This window comes from Pseudopodoces humilis, chromosome 3 (genome assembly GCF_049639895.1).
Source record: "Pseudopodoces humilis isolate 2021_Gansu_Grassland_sample_001 chromosome 3, ASM4963989v1, whole genome shotgun sequence".
NCBI lineage: Eukaryota > Metazoa > Chordata > Aves > Passeriformes > Paridae > Pseudopodoces > Pseudopodoces humilis.
In genome coordinates, this window is record NC_142202.1 from 92,089,650 (window position 1) to 92,114,705 (window position 25,056).

Consider the following 25,056-nt stretch of genomic DNA (forward strand, 5'->3'; position numbering starts at 1 on the left):
ACCAAAGAAAATGCCATTTTAACTTTCACATAGGCAAAAAAATACAGGCTGCAGCAGGTTTTCAACACTGTTTTACTGCAGACTGTGTCATCTTTTCTATCTGAATAAGACTTAAGAACATGCAGTTGTGTAGCAGACTCAGGTCCATGCCGGGAAAGACTGTAGATGCCTAGAAGTTCTAGTCTAACATTCAGTGGCAAAGCTTACAAAATGCCTACCCAACTGCTGCCTAAACCCAACAAACAAAATTTCAATCTTTTCGTCTGACCCGAAACTTTGTCAGACAGCTATGGTTCAAATTAGCCCACATAAACCGGTCTAATCTTCTTACAGTATGAGATGCCGTTTTCCTAAATTGAGAGCCTAATTCTATTTACAGCTGATGTGAGTGAGTCATTTTCTTGTGAAAGCCTTCAGAGGGTGATCATCTTTACTTGTGTTTAGACCCACAGGAATGTTCTCTTGGTTTTTCAGTTGCTTACTTTTATCTATGAAATATGTAGATATCCATCTCCCCTCATTTTGCATTTTTTGAATGCATTTTGCATTTTTATCATTACTCAGCAAGGAATCAAGTCTGAATTAAATCAAGGAATCAAATGGGTCTACAGCCCTTTTTAAATGAAACAGTTTTTACTGAACTAAACAGTCCTTGGCAATAAACCCTGTGAACTGGAAATCTGGGGCTCTCACGCTTACTTCAGGATTTCTGTGGATTTTTACCAAAATTATTATGTATCCAATTTCTTTTCATATAAAAATTTACAGGAGAAATTCTTCAAGCAGTAAAGGTAAGGCAGTCACTGCCAGATGGGGTACTAGCCTAAGGGTTATTGCAGAAAAGATGGGCATTAATTTTCTGGCTAATTCTGTGTAATGCTTACAGGGACAGGAGATTTCTGGGTTCCTGTGTTGAGGAATGTTGATGAATTTTAAATTAAATAGTAGCTTAATTTTTTTAATAGTTTAATGTTGATATGATTTTTCAGGAGAAAAGGATGAAAGCCATAATCCCTTCATCCAGCTGGCTTGCTCCAGTTGTTACTGGCATACAGAAACATGCATCTTCACTTCTGTTCTGAGCAGTGTCACAGATTATCTGGAAGCAATAGAAAATATTTCTCACTAGTTCAGAACTTTGTTGATGAGGTTCTTAGACAAGATACAAAAAAACTGGTTTTAAGACACCAAAGTCAAAAGAAAGAGAAGAACAAGTCTCACCAATATTAATGCTTTGATTTATTAAGTACATCACTAGGTTGCTAGAGAAAATATTCTTTATAGGAGATGTTGGCATCTAATTTAGTTACTTAAATAGAAAGGTAATACTTCTGGAGTGACTGAAATGTACCCATTCTAATCACAAGAAAATACAGGGATCCTACGCTATGAGGTGGTTTTGGAAAGTGAATCCTTAGTAGAGGGCTGTACTAGTCTGCAGCAAGTTTATTTAGGGCAACATCAACCTTTCCAGGATGATTAATTTACCTCATTGTTTACTGTCATCCTCAGGTTTGAGGCATTCAACTCTGCAGTGTATAAGAACCTTAGATGCTGAATGCAGTTGAATTTGGCCTTAAGGGATCAGACAATAAAACTAGGTCCTTCAAAGCTAGAAAATCAGTACCTGTGTCTCTAATGTGTGTGTCCCAGCAGCTAAATATTCTAAACCAGAAAAATTTTATAATAATCATATTTGCAAAGAGAAAATACTGCCAGTTAATATTTAAGACTTTGTACAAACCTATTGGTAAATCCTTTATATATATAATCATAGAACAGAATCACAGAATGTTTTGGGTTGGAATGGACCTTAAAGATCATCTAGTTCCCACCCTCTTACCAGGCAGAAACACCTTTCACAAGACCATGTTGCTCAGAGCCCCATCCAACCTGCCCTTGAACGCTTCCTGGGATGTGGCATCCAGAACTACTCTGGGGAACCTGTTCCAGTGCCTCACCACCCTTGTAGTAAAGGACTTCTTCCCAATATCTAGTCCAAATCTACTCTCAGTTTTAAGACATTCCCCTTGTTGCTGTTACTACATGTCCCTTAAAAAGCCCCTCTCCATCTTTCTTGTAGGATTCCGTTAGGTACTTAAAATCTCCAATTAGCCCATCCCAAAGCCTTGTCATTTACAGGCTGAACAATTCCAATTCCCTCAGCTTTTCCTCATAGAAGAGATGCTCCATCTCTCTATTCATCTTAGTGGCTTAGTGTCTCTAAAAGGTCAATGCCCTTCTTGTGCTGGGGACCCCAGGGCTGGATGCATCACTGCAGGTGTGGTCTCACCTGAGCAGAATAAAGGGGCAGAATTCCCTCCTTCGACCTGCTGCCACCACCATATGTTTATATGTAAAGTATTTTTATATAAAGGAACTAAAAGCTGTTTCTAAAAGTAATTGAAGTAATAGATGCAGCCCAAGCTTACTTATGCTGTTTAAGTAGTTCATGTTTAACTTAAAAATTCTTTAGGAAACTCTGCATCTTTATGTGTACATTTATGCATATGTATGTTACGAATGACTCAGTAAATTGAGGGCACTAGAAGACTATTCTTGCATTTGCAAGTAATTATTTGCAGTGGGGCACACCATTAGAAATGGCTGATGCTGAGTCCTGTACCTTTGCATTGTATAGGGTCAGGGGCTTTGCTTCTGTCTGTCTCTTGGGCAAAAAGCTTCCACTAAATACGAAGCTCAGCTCACTGGAGACAAAAAGTGCTATGTGCACACTGGATGACTCAGAGATGGTTTAGCTAACAGGCTGGTTTTTAACCTAATGCCCCCTGGAAGCACTGGGAATATCTAGTGCATGTACGTCAAAACTGCTCGGAGAACCAAACCTGCACATGGCAAGTGAAGATGATGACAGGCTCACAGTAAAATCACACTATTTCTTTGACCCAATTTGCAACTACAGCCAGTAGCAAAATAGAGTCGGGTAGCATCGCTTTGCCCAATAAAATGGTGTTGCATTTTATTTTAAATCATCATGGTGGAGATGCTGGTACTTAACAAAGGTGAAATCTACAGTGCCACCAAATACAAAGAGAACTATTGGGAAAATCTACTCACACTCTGAGAAATTAAACAGACAAGTGTTATCTCTCCTCACGGATTGTATATCATCAACACAGATTAATGTTGTAATTTGCATTTATTACATTTTTTTATATAAGAGCTATATAGTATAACTGCTTGTGTATAAGAAAATCCATAACGTTTCACCTCACGGCATCTCATTTTATTTCAATTTTGATAGAAAAAAATAGGCCATTTTGATTTGAAAAATATGTATGGATTAGTTTAAATTTACTCACAGCTTATTCTCAGTGGGTATAAGACACCAAGTTTCAGTTGTGAAAGTGCTACTCTCTAATTTTTTCTTAATATACCTCTAACTGAAATCAGCTCTTGTTATCAAATCATAGCAGATACCTTAAGTTATAATGTAAATAATAAATAATAAAATAGAAATCTTCTAAAATTCAGCTCAGGAAAATCACAAGGGGGAAAAAAGAAATACCATAATAATAACTTCCCTGAAAATTAAGTATAAATTAAGATTCAGTGTCTCAGCCACCTACACAAAGTAGTGTGAAGGCCTTAGCAATCAGAAGGTTAGAAAGAAAAAACACCAAAACAACAAACCAAAGAGAGAGTATTCATATTTTAAAAAGCTGCAAAACAAACTAAATTAAGAGATCATTATCTATTATGAAAATTAGAACCATCCTGCAAATTATGCACAAATGTATAGAGGAGTGATTGATGCCAGAAACGGGAAGGTTAGATAAACTGTGGTGAATTGCTTAATTGGGAGACAAAAACTATTCTGTTTTGGAGATAAGAATGTTCTAATTGAAATAAACAAAAAACCCCAGAAATTCCCAGCAGGACCAGCAGTATCAACAGTGTGATTTACAGTACAAAACTTGGAACGTTTTCAAACCATTGTCTATAATAAGACTTCACAGTAGCAATTACAGCTGAATCTATGAATGAAATACCAGTCAGACATTTTACTTTCAGAGTTAGAAGAAATGCTGAATTTTTCACATACTAATAAAGTGTGCTGAGTCTAGGTTGGAGTTCTCAATTCACATCACAGTTTAAAAGAAATTTCTTCTGTACCATTACTTTGCAAAACCACTCATTTTTTTCTCTCTGCCACCTGGAGTGAATTCATGGGAATTCAGAACAGATTAAATTGTTAATGGCATAAAGTAATTTATCTGGATTGTAAAGTAGGACAGGATTTTAGCATTACACTAAAGAAATATTAGTAATTTTCTATTTCTTAAGAGAGAGAGAGAATATTACACCATTATGTAAAGGGGGTGTATCAGAATAAGCACTCTCTACATGAAAAAATTAAAACCTCATAAGAGATTTTAATTTCTTGAAGTGTGAGCAATTGATGAATCTTTTTACGTGGCTTTTCAGTGCACATATTAAAACAAAATCAAATCAGTACACAAGAAATTAAACTAAGCAGTGAAAATGCTCTTCTGGTGTTACTGTTCTGTGAAGTTTTTCAGAATAGTCTATGATTCCAAAACCTGCGAAGACCTGTATTTTATTCTTTATTAAATACCTCCAAACTAACAACAACTAGATTATTAATTCAGAAGGAGTAAGGTTGACATTTTAGAAAAGCATACAGGGCTCTTAGGTTTATGGTTTTAATTCATACCAACAACTGTCAAATTGTTGCACAGGATAAAAGAAGACAAAACTCCATGCTGTGATGTATGAATAGAAAAATAGACTTCTGTGAACAATGTAAAAGAAACCTGGATTTCCTTTTAGTACTGGAAAGACCTTAGCTGATGTATGGTATCCAGTTTTGGAGAGCCAACCTCAAATTCAAAATGTAGTAAGTGACGGGATGCCCATTAAAAAAAAAGATTACTAAAAAAGTAAATTGAGTGGATCTTAGGTTCAAGACCCATAGAGCAAAGAGACTGAAGGAATGTAGTAAAATCAATAGTAAAAATAAAACCAGGAAAGTTTTGCTTGGTGCTATTTAATTTCCATATATCATATTTACTCACTCTAATTCTTCTCTATAGAAAATGTGGCAGGAAAGTAAGAAACTGTGCAAAATATATGACTGGAAAAAAAATTCCTCTTTTTTTTTTCTCCTCACTATCATTGGCTTTGATGATGGCAGCGTGAGTAGTGTCTAATTTGCTTTTTCCACTTAATGGTGAGAGGCACTCTTGAAATAGTGATCTTAACTGTATTTTTTTTTATAATTTTGATTTCATGCTTTTTGTTTTGCTTTTGGCAAGCTAGACTTAAATTCTAACACTTCATATTTATTTTGCACTTTACTTTCCTTCAAGGTAATCTTTTTCTAGGATGGTGTCACCTGCAGAATACTATTTAAAGACCTTTCTAACAAGTAAGAGGTCAATTGATTGCATTTTTGCTACAAATTAATACTATATATGTTATGTTCAGGAATATAGCAGATTCTCAGCATATCTATAACTGATACCTAAGAGATTTTAATGGAAATAACTAGGAGTACTTTATTAATAGTATTTTTAAATCTAAGCAGCCAATTATTCCTCTGAGCCTGAATATATGAACTTTCCTGTATTTCTCTCTTGAAAAGGCAGCTGCCAAAGAGATTTCTTCTTCAGACTGTTGTAGTGGCTTAGGTTAATAGTCTGACCAAACTTGTCAGACTGATATGATATTCAGCATGGCATTTTCATCTGCTGTTCTTTCCGATAAATTTCCAGTGTTACAAGAATAGTATTTACTTAAAAAGCATGTGTTTTCTATGTAAATATTCAGCAATACCAATATCATTAGCCTAAAATAGAGGGGTTGTCACCTCTCAGTAAACAAAATAGGATGATCAGAGATTTTCAGGAAGGACGCCTTGAAGCAATGGCTCTAAAATATCACTGTAATTCAAGCAGAAGATGTTGTTTCTGGCAGCTTGCAGCAGCACCAGTGAACTGTACAATCCTTGGTTTAAAGTTTTAATTAGGTAGCACTGTGTAGTACTGTATAGTACTATGTAGCAAGTTACTTTATTTTACTGAAAGGGAATTCCATTTGAATAGTAACACAAACGAAAAGTCCAATATTTTTTTCATAATTTACATCTTCTATTCAATAAGAATTTAATTGAATTTCTTGTTGTAGCTCTAGACCGCTGTGTCTCATCCTTTCGATGGCTGCTTCAGAGATTGGTTTGTGTTCATGACACATATTAACCATGGCTGACAACATGATATCATAAAACTGGCTTTAGCTTATATTTTTACTGCCCTTTCCCTGACTTCCTGATCCTCTTCTTTAGACAGATCATGCCCTTCTACCCCAAGCATCTTAATGGCCTTTTGCTGAAATCACTTAAAAAAGTGTGTCAGTATTAGTGGGGGCTTTTTGATTTTGTTTGAATTTTTTATTGTTTATTTTGTTGAGGTTTTCATTTGGTTGGTTGGTTAGTTGTTTTTTTTTTCTTTTTTTTTTATTTCATTCTATTAGTCTTTGGAATTATCCTCTCAACTACTTTTATCTGTGTAGAATTACGCAGGCAGTCAGGTCATCTTCCTTCAGAATCAATAAAATCCTAGGCAGTGATTCGTCCTGTCTGACAAGATATCTATCTTACTTTACCACACTTCTGCCATTTTTTTCAGTTAATAATAAATACTTTTTATAAGACTAGTCCAAGACTTGGAACACACTGCTAGCAGATTCCCTGGTCTGACATTTGCCTTTCATGCAGTCAAATCATTAAACAATTTATATCCACTGACTTATGAACTTCAGCAATATATCATCCACTGTGTAATTTTAAATTCTTTACTTCTCAAGCATCAGAAAGTTAATGTAAATTTAAGAGGCTGTGACTGCAAAATCGTATGCATTATTCTGTTCAGTCATAAGTGAATTTCTTTCTTATATGAAGGACAGGGTTAGAATTACTCTGGAGTCTTCCACTGAGAGATCTTTTTCAATAGAAATGGTACTGTTTTATCAACATTTTATAAACTTAATTCAGTAAAATGTAGAAAAAGAAATTGCTCACAAGTACAGAAATATGCTACTATTGCAGATGCTACCATCTGTATCAAAACAGACAATTTTCCAGGAATTTTCTCCTGGGATGTAGGAGAGTTAAAACTGTGCAATTTTTACTCATTATTCCTTGAAGTCTTAAAAACCCCAGCCATGGGAAAACAATGACATCCCACAAATTCTTAAGTAATAAGAGGATTCCTTTTTTATTATAAGCATTTTCATAGAAAAGAAAAAATACATCCCAAATGCATATATCCTGAAAGGAATCATACTCTATCTGTCACCAAAGAGACTAGAAGGAGCAGATAAAAATTAAATGCAACCATAAGGAACATATTAAAATTGCTTTACATATCCTGCAAAAATATTTCATTTTGTTTTCCATATCCTGTATAATATTTTGCATAAATAGCAAAAAATATTCAATGAGAATCTCAATTATCACAGCAGTTGTTCTTGTTTTTCATATGGTAACAAAACCAAAGCCACCTCCAGAATAGATGCTGACATGGAAGGAAAAGTGACTTATTTTGATAGGTGGAGTTTCATCACGGAATGACAGATCCCAGATCAAAGGACACAAATAGCATAGAAACATTTAATACTACCAAACACGGAAATTAAAAGATCAAAGTTCTCTCATCTGCAGTACTGAATAACACAGTTCCATCAAGAAATCAATAAAGGATAGGTTTCATGTTTGGCCAACAGTACCAATAAAAATGTAGCAGATAAAGCTGAAACAACTTCATTAGGTTACTTAGTCCACATACCTCTTTCATTCTGTGATCAAATAGAGGTTTCTAAGGAAAGGAGGGTGAATAATGACAGACTAATAAAAGCAATCACTAGAGTCTGCTAGTAAGGAAATGTATTACACACCACCCTCCCACCCCCACTGCCCTTTTCCCAGCATTAAAATAAATGACAGATAACTAAAGAGAAAAAGAACAAACAGAGAAGGGAAATCAAAACTTTTCATCATAGTATAGTATTATGGAAAGTACAAAGTGGTAGGAAAAACTGAAAACCGCACCAAAGAAATTTGGTGGGTTTTTTTTTTTCCCTTTTTTTTTTTTTTCTTAACATATTAAGTATGCCCTCTAACTTCATTAAATACCCCCTTCTTTCCTATTTTGCTATTTTCATTCTTTTTGAATTGATATTTGGAACTTCATGTCTCATTTTTGTTTGGTTGTTTGAAACAGAGACCCTTGGATTTACGTTGACAACCTCTGAGCAAACCTTGCCTCTGTAAATCATGATGGTTTTAAGAAAAATGGCAAGAAAGGCAGCATTTACAGTTGGTTCATGTTCCATCTTCTTGTCTGGCATTTGCCTTTTTATTCTGTTTCACTAGCAGAAGGAATTGACCATAATCTTATGCAGTTTTCTCAGTTGCCTTTCACACCCCCATCTCATCTCAGGCCAGGCAGCGTTTTTCTTGAGGGGTATTTAAAAATTGCAAACTTTTGTCATGCTGGTTAATCTGGCTAGGTTTCTTTCATAGACATTAGACGAACAGGTTGGTTTAGACGTTCATTCAGTGCAGGAGTTGAATTCTGGATACAGGCTTATTCCTTCATTTGCTGCATGCAGCTTAATTGAATCCGGAACATAAAAAGGAAGTTTAACAAAAAAATCCAGAAAAAACGGATTCCTTTCATCTGGTTATCTACTTAGTAATCTCTAACATTCCCTTTGTGTTCCCTGAGAATCTTTGTCAAGTAAGCCAAATTCTCTTTGTGTTAACTAAGGCTACCTTCTATTCCCATAAAACATAACATTCCTTGCCACAGGTTTTTTCTTCCTCATCTCTTTTGAATAAGCAGCATTCACTCACACCTTATGGTTTTCTTAGTCCCTAAGATTATTTTGGTTCTCTTGCTTTTTGTTCTGTCATCCATCCAAATAATAGTTACCTTTTAACTATTTCATACTTCTCTTGTTTCTCTACCACCCACTACTTGGAAAGGTCAGAAATTTCCATATTAACACCTTGTCAGGGGAATACCTAAGTAGTGCTGTATCCAATGCCAAGACTGTTCCAAAGGCATGTGAAATCTTCTGCAGTGGTTTGGTATTAAAGCCCTTCTCTAGCCACAAAGGACACCAGAGGCTTGAGAAGCTTTCACCACAGACATATTTTTTCCCATTAAAATAACAATTTGCAGAAGTCAGCACTTTCATGAGAAAAAGCTAAGAATTACAAACTGTTCTACATAAATATGAGCCAGTGACAATATAAATACACCCAAATAAAAATACAATTCTAAGCAATAAGTTTGGCTAAAACTCTTATTCAAATTAATAAGAAAAATTGAAAATTAAGATGTAAAACATTAAACTAAAGCACTTTCCTTCAATAGTACTTCTTTTGCCATTGGCTTCCTCCCTATCAAATAATGTTATATCTGCCTACTCCATCTCTTCTTGCAGGTACTTCTGTGGAGCCTGAATGCTGCCTGTAGAAACAGATATCAGACCCCTGCAGACCACTTCAGTGTCCTGGTGGTATCCAATATGAGTTAAAAATAAACCCCTAAGATTATTACCTGTGTCCAGATTTAAGATGCTGCAGCATCTGGACACACACGAGTAGCTAACTGCAGCTTCAGGCAGCTGTCACTAGACCCCCTCCAGGAGTAAGTGACATGTAATAGGCTAACAGATACTGCAGGGTATTGCACATTTCCTGCAGAAATTCAATGGCAGAATTTGCCTAATATGAACCTTGCTTCAGGTAACTGTGCAATACCCATTGCTTGGAGCTAATGCACAAATATTATTATTAAACGTTAAGGGAAATTTTGCTGAAATTTGAAGTATGAGAAACAAAAAAAAAAAAAAAAAAAAAAAGAAGACGGCTTTGCAGCTTTGCACACACCACTTCTTTGGAAAATTTTAAACTAGCAAAATATGACTCACCTGAACACAGTTGTTAGGGTAAGTCATCCATAAGAAACAATTTGTTCCAAACTAAAAATTATATTACTATAGATAATCTCAACGATGATCATAAGGCCTGAAATGATGTATTATATATGTAAGGATTAAAGGACAGGAGAACAAGATAAAATGTTCAGATAGGAGGAGCTCAAGCATCAAATTATGCATCCTAGGGCAAACCTCTACCGAGGTGACTCAAAATATAAGCACAAAAAATGCTCAGAGAGAAAGATGAAATATCTCTCAATTAAGGTGTATTTCTAACTCGCTCTTGGAATGTGATATTTCAGGCTGAAGCTACCAAAATTTGTTCACCATGAAATTTAACAAGAGATTGTTCTGCTTCATTACTTCTGAATTTGTTGAAGATCTGATTAGAGGGCACACTGGTAAGGTGATACTATAGAGAGGGCACTTTGAAGGTAATCATTAAAATCTGTATGCATACTAGCAACTTGAGGTAGATCAAAATAGGAATTCACTTCACTAAACTACACCATATACTGCAATAGAACATGTACAAGGGAGGAATATTCCGAAAATAAGCTGACATTTCAACATTAAGATTTTGGCTCTAAAAGTTAAGGAAAGAGTCTTGCTTATAAAAGTCATGGCAGTCTGAGATTCATTAACTGCTGTACCAAAGAAATACAATGGCAAATGCTAATGTAGAAAAACAAAGATATTAAAAATGTGAAAGATAAATATTTTTAGCATGGGTGAAAAAGTCAGGAAAGATACAAAATTAAGGACTTCAGTGTATACTAATAACTCCAGCTTTCACAGGTGCATCATGAGCTTTCTTAAGGATTATGGATCTTGGTATCATGGTGTGTGATCCTTGTTACAGGGTAAGAAAGAAGCTGTGCCACTTTTCCTTCCAGTCCCACCTATGTACACCCTAAATGGATTCACTGCTGAAAGTCCACGTCTCCATGTCTTGATTGCCTATGTCAGACGCTCTTGTATTGCAGTGCCTCCCCCTCATCTTTTACAGCCAACTCATGCTCTACATAGGAATTATGTTTAAATTTAAGCACTGAACTACACAGATGACTTATCTTCCTGAAGGTTTTGAATACTGTAAAAGTATGTCCAAAGGAGATGAGAAGTGACATAACGAAGAAAAATAAAAATATATGATGCTTAATACAATAAGTGTAGAGTTAGCCCAAAGCTTCCAGAACTGATTATTATTTCATATTAGTAGCAGCAACAGCTTCTTTTAAGTGCCACTTGTAACTATCAAAACTAGTTAGCTTCAAAATAGGTTGTTTTTGTTTTAAAGTTAAATTTAGATAAAATGAACTTTATGACTCATTGAAATACCCACTAGATTTCTTTCTTATAAAGGACAAACAAACCAAGCAGCAGTTTTGACAGGAGGCATTCAAGTAATAAATGATACATACTGTACTAATCTTTGAGTATGATGGGTAGAAATAATAGACAGACTTCAAAGGTTTGCATAGAAAAGAAGAATGTCATAGCTCTTGGGAGTAAAAACGTAAGAGCAGAATGTTGATATAGTGAGCTTTATGCAGATAGTCTAAAATTTACCAAGCCTGACCCCTTTAAAATAAAGTTGTCAGAGCAATTAACTTCAGGCAGAAAAAACAAAGTCATAATGATGTAACAGTGAAGGAAATCCTTTCTTCAGTTCTGAAACAGGATACATTATTTTATCGAGTGAAAAGTCTCAGAGGAACATATTTATGATATGTATAACATATAAAAACACTCTGAGAAGATTCTTTAAACTGAACAGACACATAGTTTGGAAAGACACAGAAAGCAATGGAAAGGTGTCACTTGATTGCTCCAATAACTTTTCGGTTGGAACTTCATCAGTTGTTCTTCCTTAGCTATAATTTTTTGTCTTATAGCTATAAGAAACATTTTGAATAGAATCCCAAGTGATCTGAACATTGCCTAAGTTTGTTTTATCAAAATGTATTGCTCAAAATAAGAAAATTGTGCATTATTTTAACTTAATTTTGATTTAAGCTATTTAAATAAATCCATCTTATTCCCCTAACTCTGGATCTGTCTACAAGTTGCAAGGTACTTGAATTCCTAGAGTCATAGAAATACAGAATGTTTTGGGTTGGAAGGGAGCTTTAAAGGTCATCTTGTCCAATGCCCCCTGCATGAGCCTTGACATCTTCAACTCTATCAAGTTGCTCAGATTCTATCCAACCTGAACTTGAATGTTTTCATGTTTTCAGGGATGAGCCATCACCTCTCTGGGCAACTCTTCCCATGTTTCACTACCCTCAAAATAAAAAACTTCTTCCTTGTATCTCGTGTAAATCTACCTTCTTTAAGTTAAAAACCATAACCCCTTGCCCATTGCAATGGGCCTTATTTGAAAGTCTGTCCCCACCTTTCTTACAAGCCCCTTTCAAGGACATGATTGAATCAAGTAAATGATCAAAATAATTTGCATTAGTGAACTGTGATCTGAATGTTCTTCATTATTTTTATTAAGATTTCAATCATTAGCATGTATTTTGTATTGAGCAATAAAAAAAAAGCCAGATCACCCAGCCTGGGCAAAACAGATAATGAAAATCTGCAAAGCCATGTTGATATTCCAAATTTTCCTCTGTATCTTAAGACATATTTGCAGCTTCCCACATTTCTACAGTAAAGTTCTGGGCACAAATGTTTAGTCTTCCTTACAGAGGAAACACTGAACATATATTTGGATGGTAACGTATTTTTTTAGATATCTCCCTATTGCTGCTAAAGACAAACATACTGTTTTTATATATTCAAATATTTGCTAGCATATTTTCTTTTGCCTTGAAACCTTTCCCTACAGTGGAACCACCAAAAAAGGCTGGAGTAGGGGATTTTTTCAGCTGGCAGTACTACTGCAATCCAATTTGTAAAAACTTTAAAAGAACACTGCAGAAATTGATATAGTTCCTCCCTTCAGGCATTTCTTGCATGTTGGAGGCTTCTAAGTCACTCGTTATCATTCCATTTACACTGGCTTCGTGCCACTGTATTTTGTGGAGGTGCCAGAATACTCTAATATAAAGTGAGCCTATAAAAGCTACAGAAGTGGAAATGTGGGTGAACTTTCAGTTATTAGTACCTGGCCTATGAAGAGTCCTCTTCACAGACTTTCCCCCTGTCTAAATTTCATTTAGTAGAGGCGTAAAATACAATTTGTTTTCCTTTGATAGGGTTTTGAGGGTTTGTGAGTTCTAGTTTGTTTCTTTGGTTTTGGGGTGTTTTGTTTGTTTTGTTTTTTTTTTTGTAGTTCTGATTGTTTGGTTTTTTGGGTCTTTTTTTCCACTTGAAGGGTCCTGTACATTTTTCATTTCCAACCAACTCACAAGTGGGAGCAAGAATATAATTTATGCCATTATGGATGTTCTATAATGGATTTGTAAAACAAAGTTTCAAATATAATTCATTGTCATTTATTCTAATATTGAAAAAATGGTTGGTGGTTGTAACATTGTTCCCAGTCTGATGTGGATCTCTCTCTAAAGCCTTCTGATGCAGGAAATGCAAGCTTGCTTCACAAGCAAAGTTATAAAAAATAACAGATACCTATAATCGTGTGGATTAATAGGACATACTTTCCAAAAAGATGACTGATGTGACATCTACATGTAAGAGTGAACAGACATAACTCACATAATGAAACTTAAAATAACTAGTGCAAATGTTTTCTAAGAATATTTCTTAAACAAGAAATTGTTTGTTGTAGTTTGTCAAATGAACCGTTTGAGAAGGCATGGGTGACAAAATCCCTGAAAGATCTTTGTTTTCCTGACCCAGTTTCTGGTTATGTAGAAAAGTAACTTGGAATACATCACTTTACTTAAAAGTTTCAGCTGTTTTTTTTCTCAAACATAAAAAGTCATGAGCTTTATAGCAAGTGAAATAACTTACTTCTTTAAAAAACATTTGTTTTAGTCCTCTGGCAGTAATGGTTTATGATATCACTTTGATTTTTGGCACTCCACAGCATTGCTTTTTTTGTCCAGTTTTATCAAATATTAGCTGATGTTTTCTTTCCATGCCATTTAACACAGAGACATATGAAATGGTTTCTGTGGCTGCATTCTGTGTACAGTAGGTAGAAATAGTAAGAAAATAGAAGGCACTTCTGCATGGCTGTAGCACAGTGCAGCAACCCACTGGTTCATTTATACAGCAGTCACCAGTTTTAGTGAGTGCTGGGCACTTGAGACATGAACTGGCTGTTTTCCCTGTTGGTGCCTGCAGCTGTGGAGAGATGATGTGGTTTCCCATTAGGCAAGTCCTTCTCTGCACGAGTAACAACCTCACTAGCCCCATCCACAAGCAGCCAGTGCTCTGGGAATTTCTCTGTCCCCACATAGTCCCACCAGGCTGGAGCCCCTGAAGACTTCTGGCAGCCTTGCCTTTGCCAGCAGCTGCACACCCTGGAAGCCCCTGGCACACCTCCTGTGCCTGGGAGCTTCTTTCTCTTCAGTTCCCCCTGGCTGTGTGCTGGTTCTGTGTTGGCCAGGTCATGTCGTGTGTTCCTGCTCCCTTAGGGACTCACAGGACTGCAGTCACAGGCTGCTGTGCACCATCAGGGCTTGCCACAGCAGACACGGACCTTTGCTGCCATGGCTCTTTGGTGGCACCTAGAGAGAACGACTGCTTCTCCCCAAGGCCAAATACATCAACAGCATTCAGCTTGTATCTTATTCCTGCTTATTTAATGAACTTGGTGAGTTTGGATAATAAGGAACCTTCCTCTACTAGCAAAATATTACTGTTATAATTTCTGCAATTTATTTTTAGTTAAGCTTGAACAATTTTCTCCCTTTATCTTCCCTTTTTCTGTGACTTAAAGAAAAAAGTTGAGGCTGGGGGCAGTGGGACTAAATATAAATTAAATATGTCTTTATCTTCTGTGATAGAAAATCAATTAAAAATTATGGATCTTGCACTAATCTTATAGTAGCTTCTTCTGCTACCTTTATGTATGAGATGCTGTCTCAGGTTTTAAATCTTCACTTCCTTTAGGCAACAGAATGGATGTAAATTATTAAGATAAGGCTTCTGTGATTCCACACATGGCAGGCAAAACCTGTTTTTTTGGAATGGATGTGCTAATCTTTTGGCTTTAAGTACCATTTGGTGTCTTACCCTGTGGGTAACTCTTCTTATTGCTGACAGCAAGTGGCTTTGTAAAAGGTCATGTTATGGCTATGTGTCCTGTAAATGTGCTGTCATAGCACTGCTGCTGTTTTCTGTGGAATAATTGGAGTTACCACCGCCTTGCAAATAACTACTGTAGCATCTCTTCTGTCCAGATATTCAGGTAGTTTAAACTGATTCTAACCACTAATTAGTATGATAACATATTAATAATTTGACTTTTTAATTCATAAATTGAGCTGTACTGAAGTGCTCTCTGCTTGTATGATAAAGGCTGTACAGGATGTGGGCCCAGGCTCCCAACAAGGGCTACAGCGGCTCTGTGAGGGGAAGCCTGGGCTGCCTCAGCTGGATACAGCTGGTTCCAGCTGGTTCCAGCCAGACACAGCTGGTTCCAGCCAGACACAGCTGGTTCCAGCCAGACACAGCCGGTTCCAGCTGGTTCCAGCCAGACACAGCCGGTTCCAGCTGGTTCCAGCCAGACACAGCTGGTTCCAGCTGGTTCCAGCCAGACACAGCCGGTTCCAGCTGGTTCCGGCTGCCCACTGCAGGGTGTGTCTGAGCCATGGCCAGGGTAGGGGCACCTCAGGAAACACATGTAAGAACAGAGAGAAAACACCACAGAGAAAGAGAGGGGAAAAACAAGTGAGAGAAACAGCTGTGAGACTGCCAAAGTGAGCGGAGGAGGGGGAGGAGGTGCCACAGGCACTGGAGCAGAGATTCCCCTGCGGCCCATGGAAAAGGCCATGGTGGATCAAAAGGAGGATGATTCCTGAAGAAACCACAGCCTGTGGAAAGCCCATGTTGGAGCAAGGTAAAAGTGTGAGGTGGCAGAAGCTGCAGAGCAGCTGTGGATGAGCCCCAGCCCCCATTTCCTGCACTGGCTAAGGGAAGAGGTGGAGGAGTTGGGAAGGAAGGAATGAAGTTCAGCCTGAGAAGAAAGGGTTCTGATTAATCTATCTTTGTTTTTCAGAGTCCAAACATATTTTAATTGGTAAAAAAATAAACTAATTTTCCCCAAGTCAAATCTATTTGGCTCATGACAATAATTGGTAATTAATCTCCTTCCTGGGTATCCTGACCCAGGAACATTTCTGACTTATTTTCTCCTCCCATCCTGTTGCTGAGGGTTAGTGAGTGCTGCAGTGTGACACTGGCCAAACTCCATACACCCATGGAAGTCATTTGCTTACCCTCTTCTGCTACAGTTGGGCAGAGGAAAGGGAAAAAATTAACAAAGGGCACATGGGTTGAGATAAGGATTGGGAGAAAAAACACTCTAAGGGCAAGACAGGTTCAAATTTAAAGATAAAAAGTAAATTTATTATTAACAGAGTCAGAGGAGGATAATGAGAAAAAAAAATAAACCTTTAAAACACATTTTTCCCTTCCAACCCCTCCCTCCTTCCCACTGACAGGGAGACAGGGTGTGGGGGTTTTTGTCAGTTCATCAGTCACTACCTTCTGCTCCCCAAGGAAGAGAAGTCCTTTTTCTTTTATACCTTGGTTTTCTATTATGCTGTGTGGTCCCCACCATGGTCAAACTGTCATCCCAGAACTGTTGTGGTATATGTCACTCATCCATGGGGTGCAGTCTTTTAAGGATAGGCTGCTCTAGTTTGGAAACAAGGGTGCTCTCTTAATCTCTGGAAGCAGGGGCCCTCTCTCTCTCTATTCAGGTCTCTCTCTACACCACAGCTTTCTCTGACATCCACCCCCTCTGGCGTGAACACTCTTCCTAGGGGCTGCAAGTGGATTTCTTCATTCCCTGTAAGCATCATGAGTTACAAGGGAACAGTTTGTTTTACCATAATCCTCACCATGGCTTGCAGAAGAATCTTGGCTCTATGATTGAAGCAGATTGTCCCCCTCCTTTTTTTCCACTGACCTTGGTGTTGCCGAAGTGTTGCTTGGTATTGTTTTCCCTCACGTGTCTTCACTTCCTTCTCTGACTAGAAGAAAAGCTGCTGCCTGTAGGTACCATTTTTATTAAGTTTCACTAATTTAAAGATTTTTGCAAAGTATTGGAGAGCCGAGAAGTCGATCTTGTCTAAGCTCTGCATTGGGGAATCACTCGTTATATTTCCACTGCGCACCACCATTGTCTGGGCAGCAGTGGCTGCTGTGACACTGGTGCTACTTAACGCCTCTCTCCATGCGAGGTGCCGGGAAGGGGAAGCTGCCACTCCTGCCGCTCCTGCCCTTTTACCTGCACTGCAGCTGGCTAGGAGTGGACAGGCAGGCAAGACGTAGAGGCACATAGAGGTAGTCTGGCAAATTTTTCTATTAAAGACTTTTCTGTAAGCATTTTTTTCTTACAGAAAATAAGATAACAAATAAAAAACAAAGATAAAACAATATAAAGATCTTGATAAAATACATTTCAAGTTGATGTACTTGAAGTTTCCTCACATATTTGCCTTTTCTTATAGTTACAACCCACCCCAGAAGATGAGGGTGACCCAGTTTCTTAGTAATAGAAACCTTGGGGGAGGTTAGGGTTAAGCAAAACTGAGTGACTGGTGTTTATATGTGTAGGGTTTATTTTAGAACAATTGCATTGCAAAGGAAAGCTGGTATGTAGCCTTTTTGATTGTTATTAACTTCAGGAATACAGCAGTGTAAAAGCATAAAATGAACATTTTGAAAATGTATACAGAAAAGAAAGAGAAAATGAGAGGATGAGAGTAGAAAGATAGAACCGCCCATGGATCCAGCAATGAGACTTGATTATCCATCTCTTGGTCAGAATCATAGTTGCCATCTTGGTCTGTTCCAGCTGGGGGAAGCCCATGAAGCACCAGCTCAGTGGGTTAACTTAATTTCAGCTTTAGGTGGAAGACCCAGGCACCACCCCTGGGGATGGGCATTTTACATTATTGCAACTTCATGGGTTTTGCAGAGTCCTCTGGTGGAAGCCCCCAGAACTGAGTCTAGGCATGCTTCTGGAGTCACTGGTTTATGACAACTTTCAAGACATTGCCTCTCATGTCAGCATGGTTGAGCCAGTTATGCCCCATCAGAAGGGGCGAATACCTTCAGGCCAACATACAGACATCCTCTGTGAATGGAATTGTCCAATGCCTTCCTCAGGGAAGGTAGATGGGAGGAAGTTTTAGAACTGAGTCAGTTGTGAAACAGAAGGACATTAATAGTAAAGAGCACTACCCTTCCTCTGCAGGGTCTGCTTCTTACCTGCCTTCTGCCTTACCTGCCTGCCTTCTGCCTTATCTGTCTCAAAACTCAGCACACATATAACTCTTCTTGTCCCCCTTGGGTGTGTGGGTGTGCAAACCTGATGCCTCCTCCACAAATGGCAAGAATGTTTTAAGTCATTAACCATTAACATTCCAGTCTCTCAGAATTGTAAGTCTGCAAAATCTTTCAGTGCATTGACTTAGGGCATAAAATAATGTATTTGTCTTTGTTTATTGCAAAGTACAATGCCAGCTTAAAAAATGATCTTCTGGTATTTCAAGGAGGATGCTATAGAAAAAAAATTATTTGGCTCCTAAGAATCCATATTGTAGGAGTGACACTCAGAATCAAAGTGGGTTGGTGTAGAAATCATACCAAGAACTCAAGATGTCCACTCATAGCTCAGATAAGTTCATTTGTATGAACCAAATTCAGACCAAATGGAGAAAACATGAATGAGGGAGAAAAAGCTGTGCACTGATATAACTTTTTTTGGTCTTTTTATTGTGGGGTCTTTTTTTGGTTCTCCCCTGTAATGTGAAGTGTTGAGGCTAGCTGCTTCTGACTCAAGCTGATTTTCCTTTCTTCCTCTACATTGCATGCTAGTTTCCTGTAATTTAGCAAGAAATGTTAGATGCAGAAAATACTATAGTGCTATCGAAAAAAACCCCAAGCCCATCCCTTAAAACAAGAACTCTTTGAATCACTTCTCAAAGAAGAGAGAGACATATAAGATTAGAAAATACATTCCTAAATTAATAATGAACTGTCAGAGAGTACACTCCAGATGTAGGGCAGAAGAGATAACCACTCTTATTTATTAAATAGAACAAGAGGCACATTTTCATAAAAATTACAATGTCTGGAGAAGGTGAGAGAACATACAAAAGCATGAACATAAGCTGTGGCAAGCCTTATGGTAGTTCTGCAGTTTGAAGACTGGGGGGAAAATCAACCTGGTTATTTCTGGAACTGGAGTAAATGAGGTGGAAAAGAATAGGAATATTAGGTTGACAAGTACACAGCAGGTAAAAAGATTAGAGCAAACAGCTAATTACCACATGGGAGACAATGTTGCTTAAAATGAAAGGAAGAAATTTCAGAAAGCTTTTTTCTGACTTGTATTGCCTTGACTGTATGCCTTTATCTGTATTTAAAGCTCTTCTTGCTTTGATCTCTGACTCTTCTCTTTGCTTTCCAAAGCTCAAAATTGGCAAGAGATGGGGAACCACCTGACTGGTGTAATTGAGGCATGGAGTTCCTCTTATGTGTTTTTGTATATGAAAGTGGTCTTTAATAAACCTAATTTTGCAAAGAACATCTAGTTCAATGATACTGATCTACTAGTGTTTTGTTTACAGTTATTTATCTTTTGTAATTCTGGATGCCAATTAATGAATTATAACTTAATTGTACCATAAATTTCAAGGGCAAGTTGTTTGGTTTTTTTTTTTTTTTTGCTTGGCTATTTTTTTTTAAAGACACGGATTTTCTTAACCCCCTAGAGCTTAAAAAATGTCTTTTTTTGGTGGGCTTTTTGTTTATTTCTATCTTTTTAATAATCTGTTTCAATGTCTAAGAGGCTCTTTCAAGGTGAAATTTGAACAAAAGCAGGTTTTCTGGCAGGGTTATCCTATACATACTCAATCTTATATCCCTATTTCATAATACAGAAATTAACTAGTGATTAGCTAAACTACCAGTATAGATTTGTTTTTGTGGGACAGTGATGGTGTCTTATATCCTGCTTATGAGAAATTAATCATTAAAAAAACAACTCACTATTATCAGCCAGGTCCAAAAAATTGTGTTTAGTGATGTTTCAGTAAAGGACCTAAACATTTTTCTTCAATCAATTTTACCCTCAAAAATACCCTGATTTTGGGAAATTATCTTATAAACAATATTGCACTGTAATTATAGCTTATAAAAAATTCCATTTTATATGTAAAGGTAAGTCTATTAGTAAGAGGGGAAATACAAGGTAAATTTTTTTTGAAGCTATTAAATGGGAATATGCTGGTTTTGTTTGTTTTCTAGTCAGTTAATGTTTATAACACTGAACAAAGGACATCCATGGTTTTTCTGAAGCAACACCTGGAGGATAGACAGGATAGTCTAAGCTACGTCAAACTGTAGGAAGTATCTCTGAGTGAGTCAGGGCCTGAGTATCTACTTCTAGGTGCCCTAAATTTACCTGTCTTCATCTTAAAATGAGTCCTAACACACAAAAAAAATTGTCTTTAGTAGGTATAAACAGGTCTTTCTTTCATGGTTTTCTGGAGAGTGCGTAGATGTGTGAACATAAGAGAGTTTTAAAGGTCAAGGACATGTTTGAAATTTTGTAGTGAATGTTTAGAGATGCATGCCCATAATGTGCTTGCAGTTCAGATGTAAAAACGTGATGTTTATCTTAATGTTCATCACATCTACTGATGGGCTTTATTATAAAAAAATGTTAGTAATTTGTGCCATTTTATTGCACAGGTTATCTGGATTTCAGCTTCCATCATCTATTGTGAGCACAGGATCTATCCTCACCCTCTGTTTCACCACAGATTTTGCTGTCAGTGCCCAAGGCTTCAAAGCTATCTATGAAGGTAAGAACTCTTCTTACTGGGAGTTCACTGTACTTAATACATGTTTTTCATGTTGAAATGTGATGTTTCAGTTCTGCTTGGGATCTGAGTAATTGGCTGGTACAGCATTAACTGTGGTGTTTATTTTGTAGCACATTTAAAATGCTACTTTATCACAGCCATAATTTTGAATTTTAAATTTAATTTACACTGGTACTGCAATTTTTGATTGATTTTTATTTTTTTTAATGAAATTTGTCAGGCCTCCAAAGCTGTATTCAGAAATGGATTCATCTAAATGGTTTTCTTATTATTTCCTAAATTATTTTTTTTGAAGCATCTTTAGGCAATATCTAACTTCAGGGGTGTAATGATAAAAATGAGAGGAGATACAGATCCTAACTGGTCTCAAAAATGAATCACTAATCTTGTTGTTGTGGAAAATTAAAAAGATGACAACAAAAATATATGTATATATAAAATTATAGACAAAAATAACAGTTGAAACTTACTCTGTAGAAGGTGTTAGACTGCAGTGATGACTCAATTTTTGTTAGAAATAAGGACAAGTATTTCTTGTGTCTACCAAGGATTGTGCTCATTAAACTGGAATAATACTTTTTGTATAGCTTAAAGTATTACTGGTAATAATTAATAAATAATTACTGGTATTAAATGGTTTTATGAAAACTGCAGCCTTTGATGGGGAAAGTTAATAGGTACAGTGATATTAAGTCACTTCTTTGTTGAATTATAAGGGTGTTTTGGGTGTAATTCAGGATTTCTTTCAAACTGAGTGTGTGGTGTTGCTTGGTTGTTTTGGGGTTTGGATTTTTTTACTGTTTTTTTTTTTTTATTCATGGAAAATGCAGGGCTTCTAATACTTAAAGTTATAGAAGGTTCATTTTCAGATTACTTCTCAAACTCCAAGTGATTTTTTTCTGTGGTTTCATAGATCTAATCCTTGACTGATAGTGTTTATTCTGAAAAATTTGCCTACAATCAGTTAAGTGCCTGAAATGTTTTTATTGATGCAGTTGAACTGAATCTAGAAAGTAGTATGGTTTGATGGCAAGTGAGTAAATTCATTACATTGGTCACCACTTTAGAGGAAATCACTGTGTCTTAGAGACCACAGGTACCTTCAAATGCTTGGTGTGCTTTGATCATATTTTTCTAGGACTGTTGAAACTTTACCTCCCTTTATTGACAGTGACAACGTCTACTCCATATTGATATGTATCTTTCTTTCATATCTCAGTAATTATAGTGTGTTTTAGTTATAGTGAAATTATAGTGTGTTTTAAAGTCTCTTGAATTCAATATGCATATTGTGGGGATTACATAGATGCGAAAAACAGGGGCATAAGAGGTGTCATGAGTAGCTCAAACTTTTTTGTCTCGAGCTTTTCTCTTTGAGTTGGTAGCTCACAGTATGTCTCTCCTTAGTAGCTACTCCCCCTTCCTTTTTTACCTCAAAGCCTTATCACCTGGTAAGTCAGGTAATTAGTCTCTTGGATTTTAACTAATATGGGGACTGTGAGAAATGACTAACTATCATTGGCATAGCCTTTATAAGCTTTAATAGGTAAATTGAAAATCAGAAATCATGAACACACTAGGAACTGTTTTTGTTGCCTCAATAGGAAGCTGCTTTCTATGCACCTCTATTATTCTCTTCTATGAGATGCATGCAATAGCATATTTCATCCTTTTATGCAATCTGAGCAGTTTGTTTTTCATATTGAAAAGCACAGCGAAAAAGGCAAAAGGACATCTCTTGACTGTCAGCTTAGGAACACATGCATGGAGCCACAGGCTGTAATATAATGACACTTCCTGCTGGCCTACTTTCTTGTAAAAACCCCAGCAGGAAGAGCTGTAATTAACAGTGACAGACAGCACCACTTTCTGGTTAAACAACACTGCCCCCTTTCAGATTTACGGCTGTAAACCTGGCATTGTCAGTGAACTTTAAATTGACTTCATAATGTGACATCCAGCTCTGGAAAAAGTGGTGAATGTCACTCAAGTGACGGCATTTCAGTGTAGAGACATGCAGTGGGTACCGATGGTTCTAGAAGGAATTGTAGCAGTGAAGGGTTAGGTGATTTTTTATGAAGTCTTGGAGTGATTTCTGCTGCAATGGCTAGCTGATTTAGCCACAGTTTAATAACTTGCATAACTGCTCCCTAGAACACCTGTTTTTAATAATGACAACTTCTGGCTTCTGTGTCATATGTGATTTTAAGACAGGGGTTCAGTTCCCCTAGGACAGGGGAATACAGACCAGATATTACCAGTCAGTAAAACCCTTTATAATCACTCTGCCCGCTACCCATCCCCAGCTAGTTTGCCTTCCTGAACTATATGGCTATCCATGGTTTTGGCCAGCTCTTTCATTCTTCTCTTGAGTAAGAGAATTACTGTTCAGTTGGAAGCAAGGGAAGCATTGAAGTGCTACTGAATGCTGCTGCCAGCTGAGAGTCTGGGATATTATGGGCTCAGGATGCAGAGTTTGAAAAACTCAGTTGGGCACTAAACCAGGAAACAAGGCAAGCAAACCACTTCAGTGGGGATGGAATGGCTTCTGAAGTTATACCCATACTTGGTATCCCTGTCAGAGAGAGAACATTACATCCCCATCTCTGGGCTAAGATTCTGATCTCTGCATTTTGCTTAGTATATTCTTCATTTATGACCTCAGTTCCTGTGCAGCAATGACATAACTTGATCCTTTGTGCTTTGAAAATGGAGAAATAAGAATGAACCACATTATGGCACTGTATGCCCTTGAAGATTGGTAGTATTTATGTAACTTAACCTGCTGTCACCCATATACCATGTGGATATTAACATTAACTCAATCAGATCTTTGTGGCAGTAGACCAGAGAGTTTAACAAGACACTGTATTTGGGCAGTTACCAAATTCTTAGGCTGAAATGTAGGTTTCTTCACGGAATCATTCCTTCACCAGATTTCTATGTGTGATTCTGAGATTCTCTAATATTTTTAACTAATAATACTTTAATTTTCCTCAGTGATCTCATCAGCTCTCTAAGTTATGTTACTGGTGGAAACCTGAATTGTTCTTATTTTCTAGAAATAAAATTATCTGTGGAAGTTTCAAACATATAATTATACCAGTGAAAAGAATTACGAACTTCAGAAGTAGTAAGTTCAGTTTATAAAATTAGGCAGCTTAAAACATTAAATGATTTATTGACCATTACAATCACTCTTTCATATATAAACATAATTTTTTAGCAATGGAATTGGAGAATTGAGGGATAGCTCCTTTTTTGTAATATGTGGTTGTTTTCTATAACTGCAGTAGTTTACATCATAGGAAATATGTTTAGGCTTTGCAGGGACTGCAGAAGGAGAAGACAAAGTACTTGGATTTGTGAGATTTTGTTTAATTCCCTGGTAAAATCAGTTTAATTCCTACTTTTCTAAGATGAAGTTAACAAGCCATTTTTTGAAATGGTGCTTTGAGGGCTACATACAGAATTAAAAAAATCAGCATTGCTTTATCATTGTAGTAGTTTTCTTTGGAAAGTCAGAAGTATTCCTTCCATACAGAAAACTTATGCTTATGTTTGGCAATAGACTAATTCTCTTTAAATTACAGTATTAGAACCGTTATGCATATTTATAATTTGATGGTCTTCTATTAAAGTATCATGGCCTGCCATTCAGGGAAAACAGCTGTCAAGGGGAAAAAATTTAGTGAAAGTACAAAACTCATTTTGCAGTGTGTTCCTAGTCATCTACATAAAATGAAACATCATGGGGTTTAGCTTATATTTGGATATACTAATGTCTGCTACTAAACATTAAGATGCCTTCTAAGGTTAGCAATCCTTGGTCCATTTTAAGTTTGTTTTTTTTTGTTTGGTTTTGGGTGGGTTTTGTATTTTTTTGTTGTTTTTTTTAAATTATTTTTTTTTAATCTTGGTTTAGTGTTTTTTCTTTTGTTTTGTTTCATTTTTTTTTTGTTTTTGCTTCAGCTTTTTTTTTGGGGTGTGGATATATGTAGTTGTTTCTGTTGTTTCTAAACACATTTTTGTAGTGTAGAATTGGCGGACAGTGTTTAAACAACAGGCCAGATGT

The 25,056-nt window shown here is 36.8% G+C and overlaps 1 protein-coding gene across 1 annotated transcript in view; it reads left to right on the top strand.

Annotated features, from left to right (window-relative positions):
- CSMD1 (CUB and Sushi multiple domains 1) overlaps positions 1–25,056 on the top strand; it is a 1,065,588-nt gene that overhangs the window by 316,322 nt on the left and 724,210 nt on the right. The window contains exon 3 of the mRNA XM_014251392.2: positions 20,848–20,960. Coding sequence (XP_014106867.1) covers positions 20,848–20,960 — 113 coding nt within the window. The remainder of the gene's footprint in view (positions 1–20,847; positions 20,961–25,056) is intronic.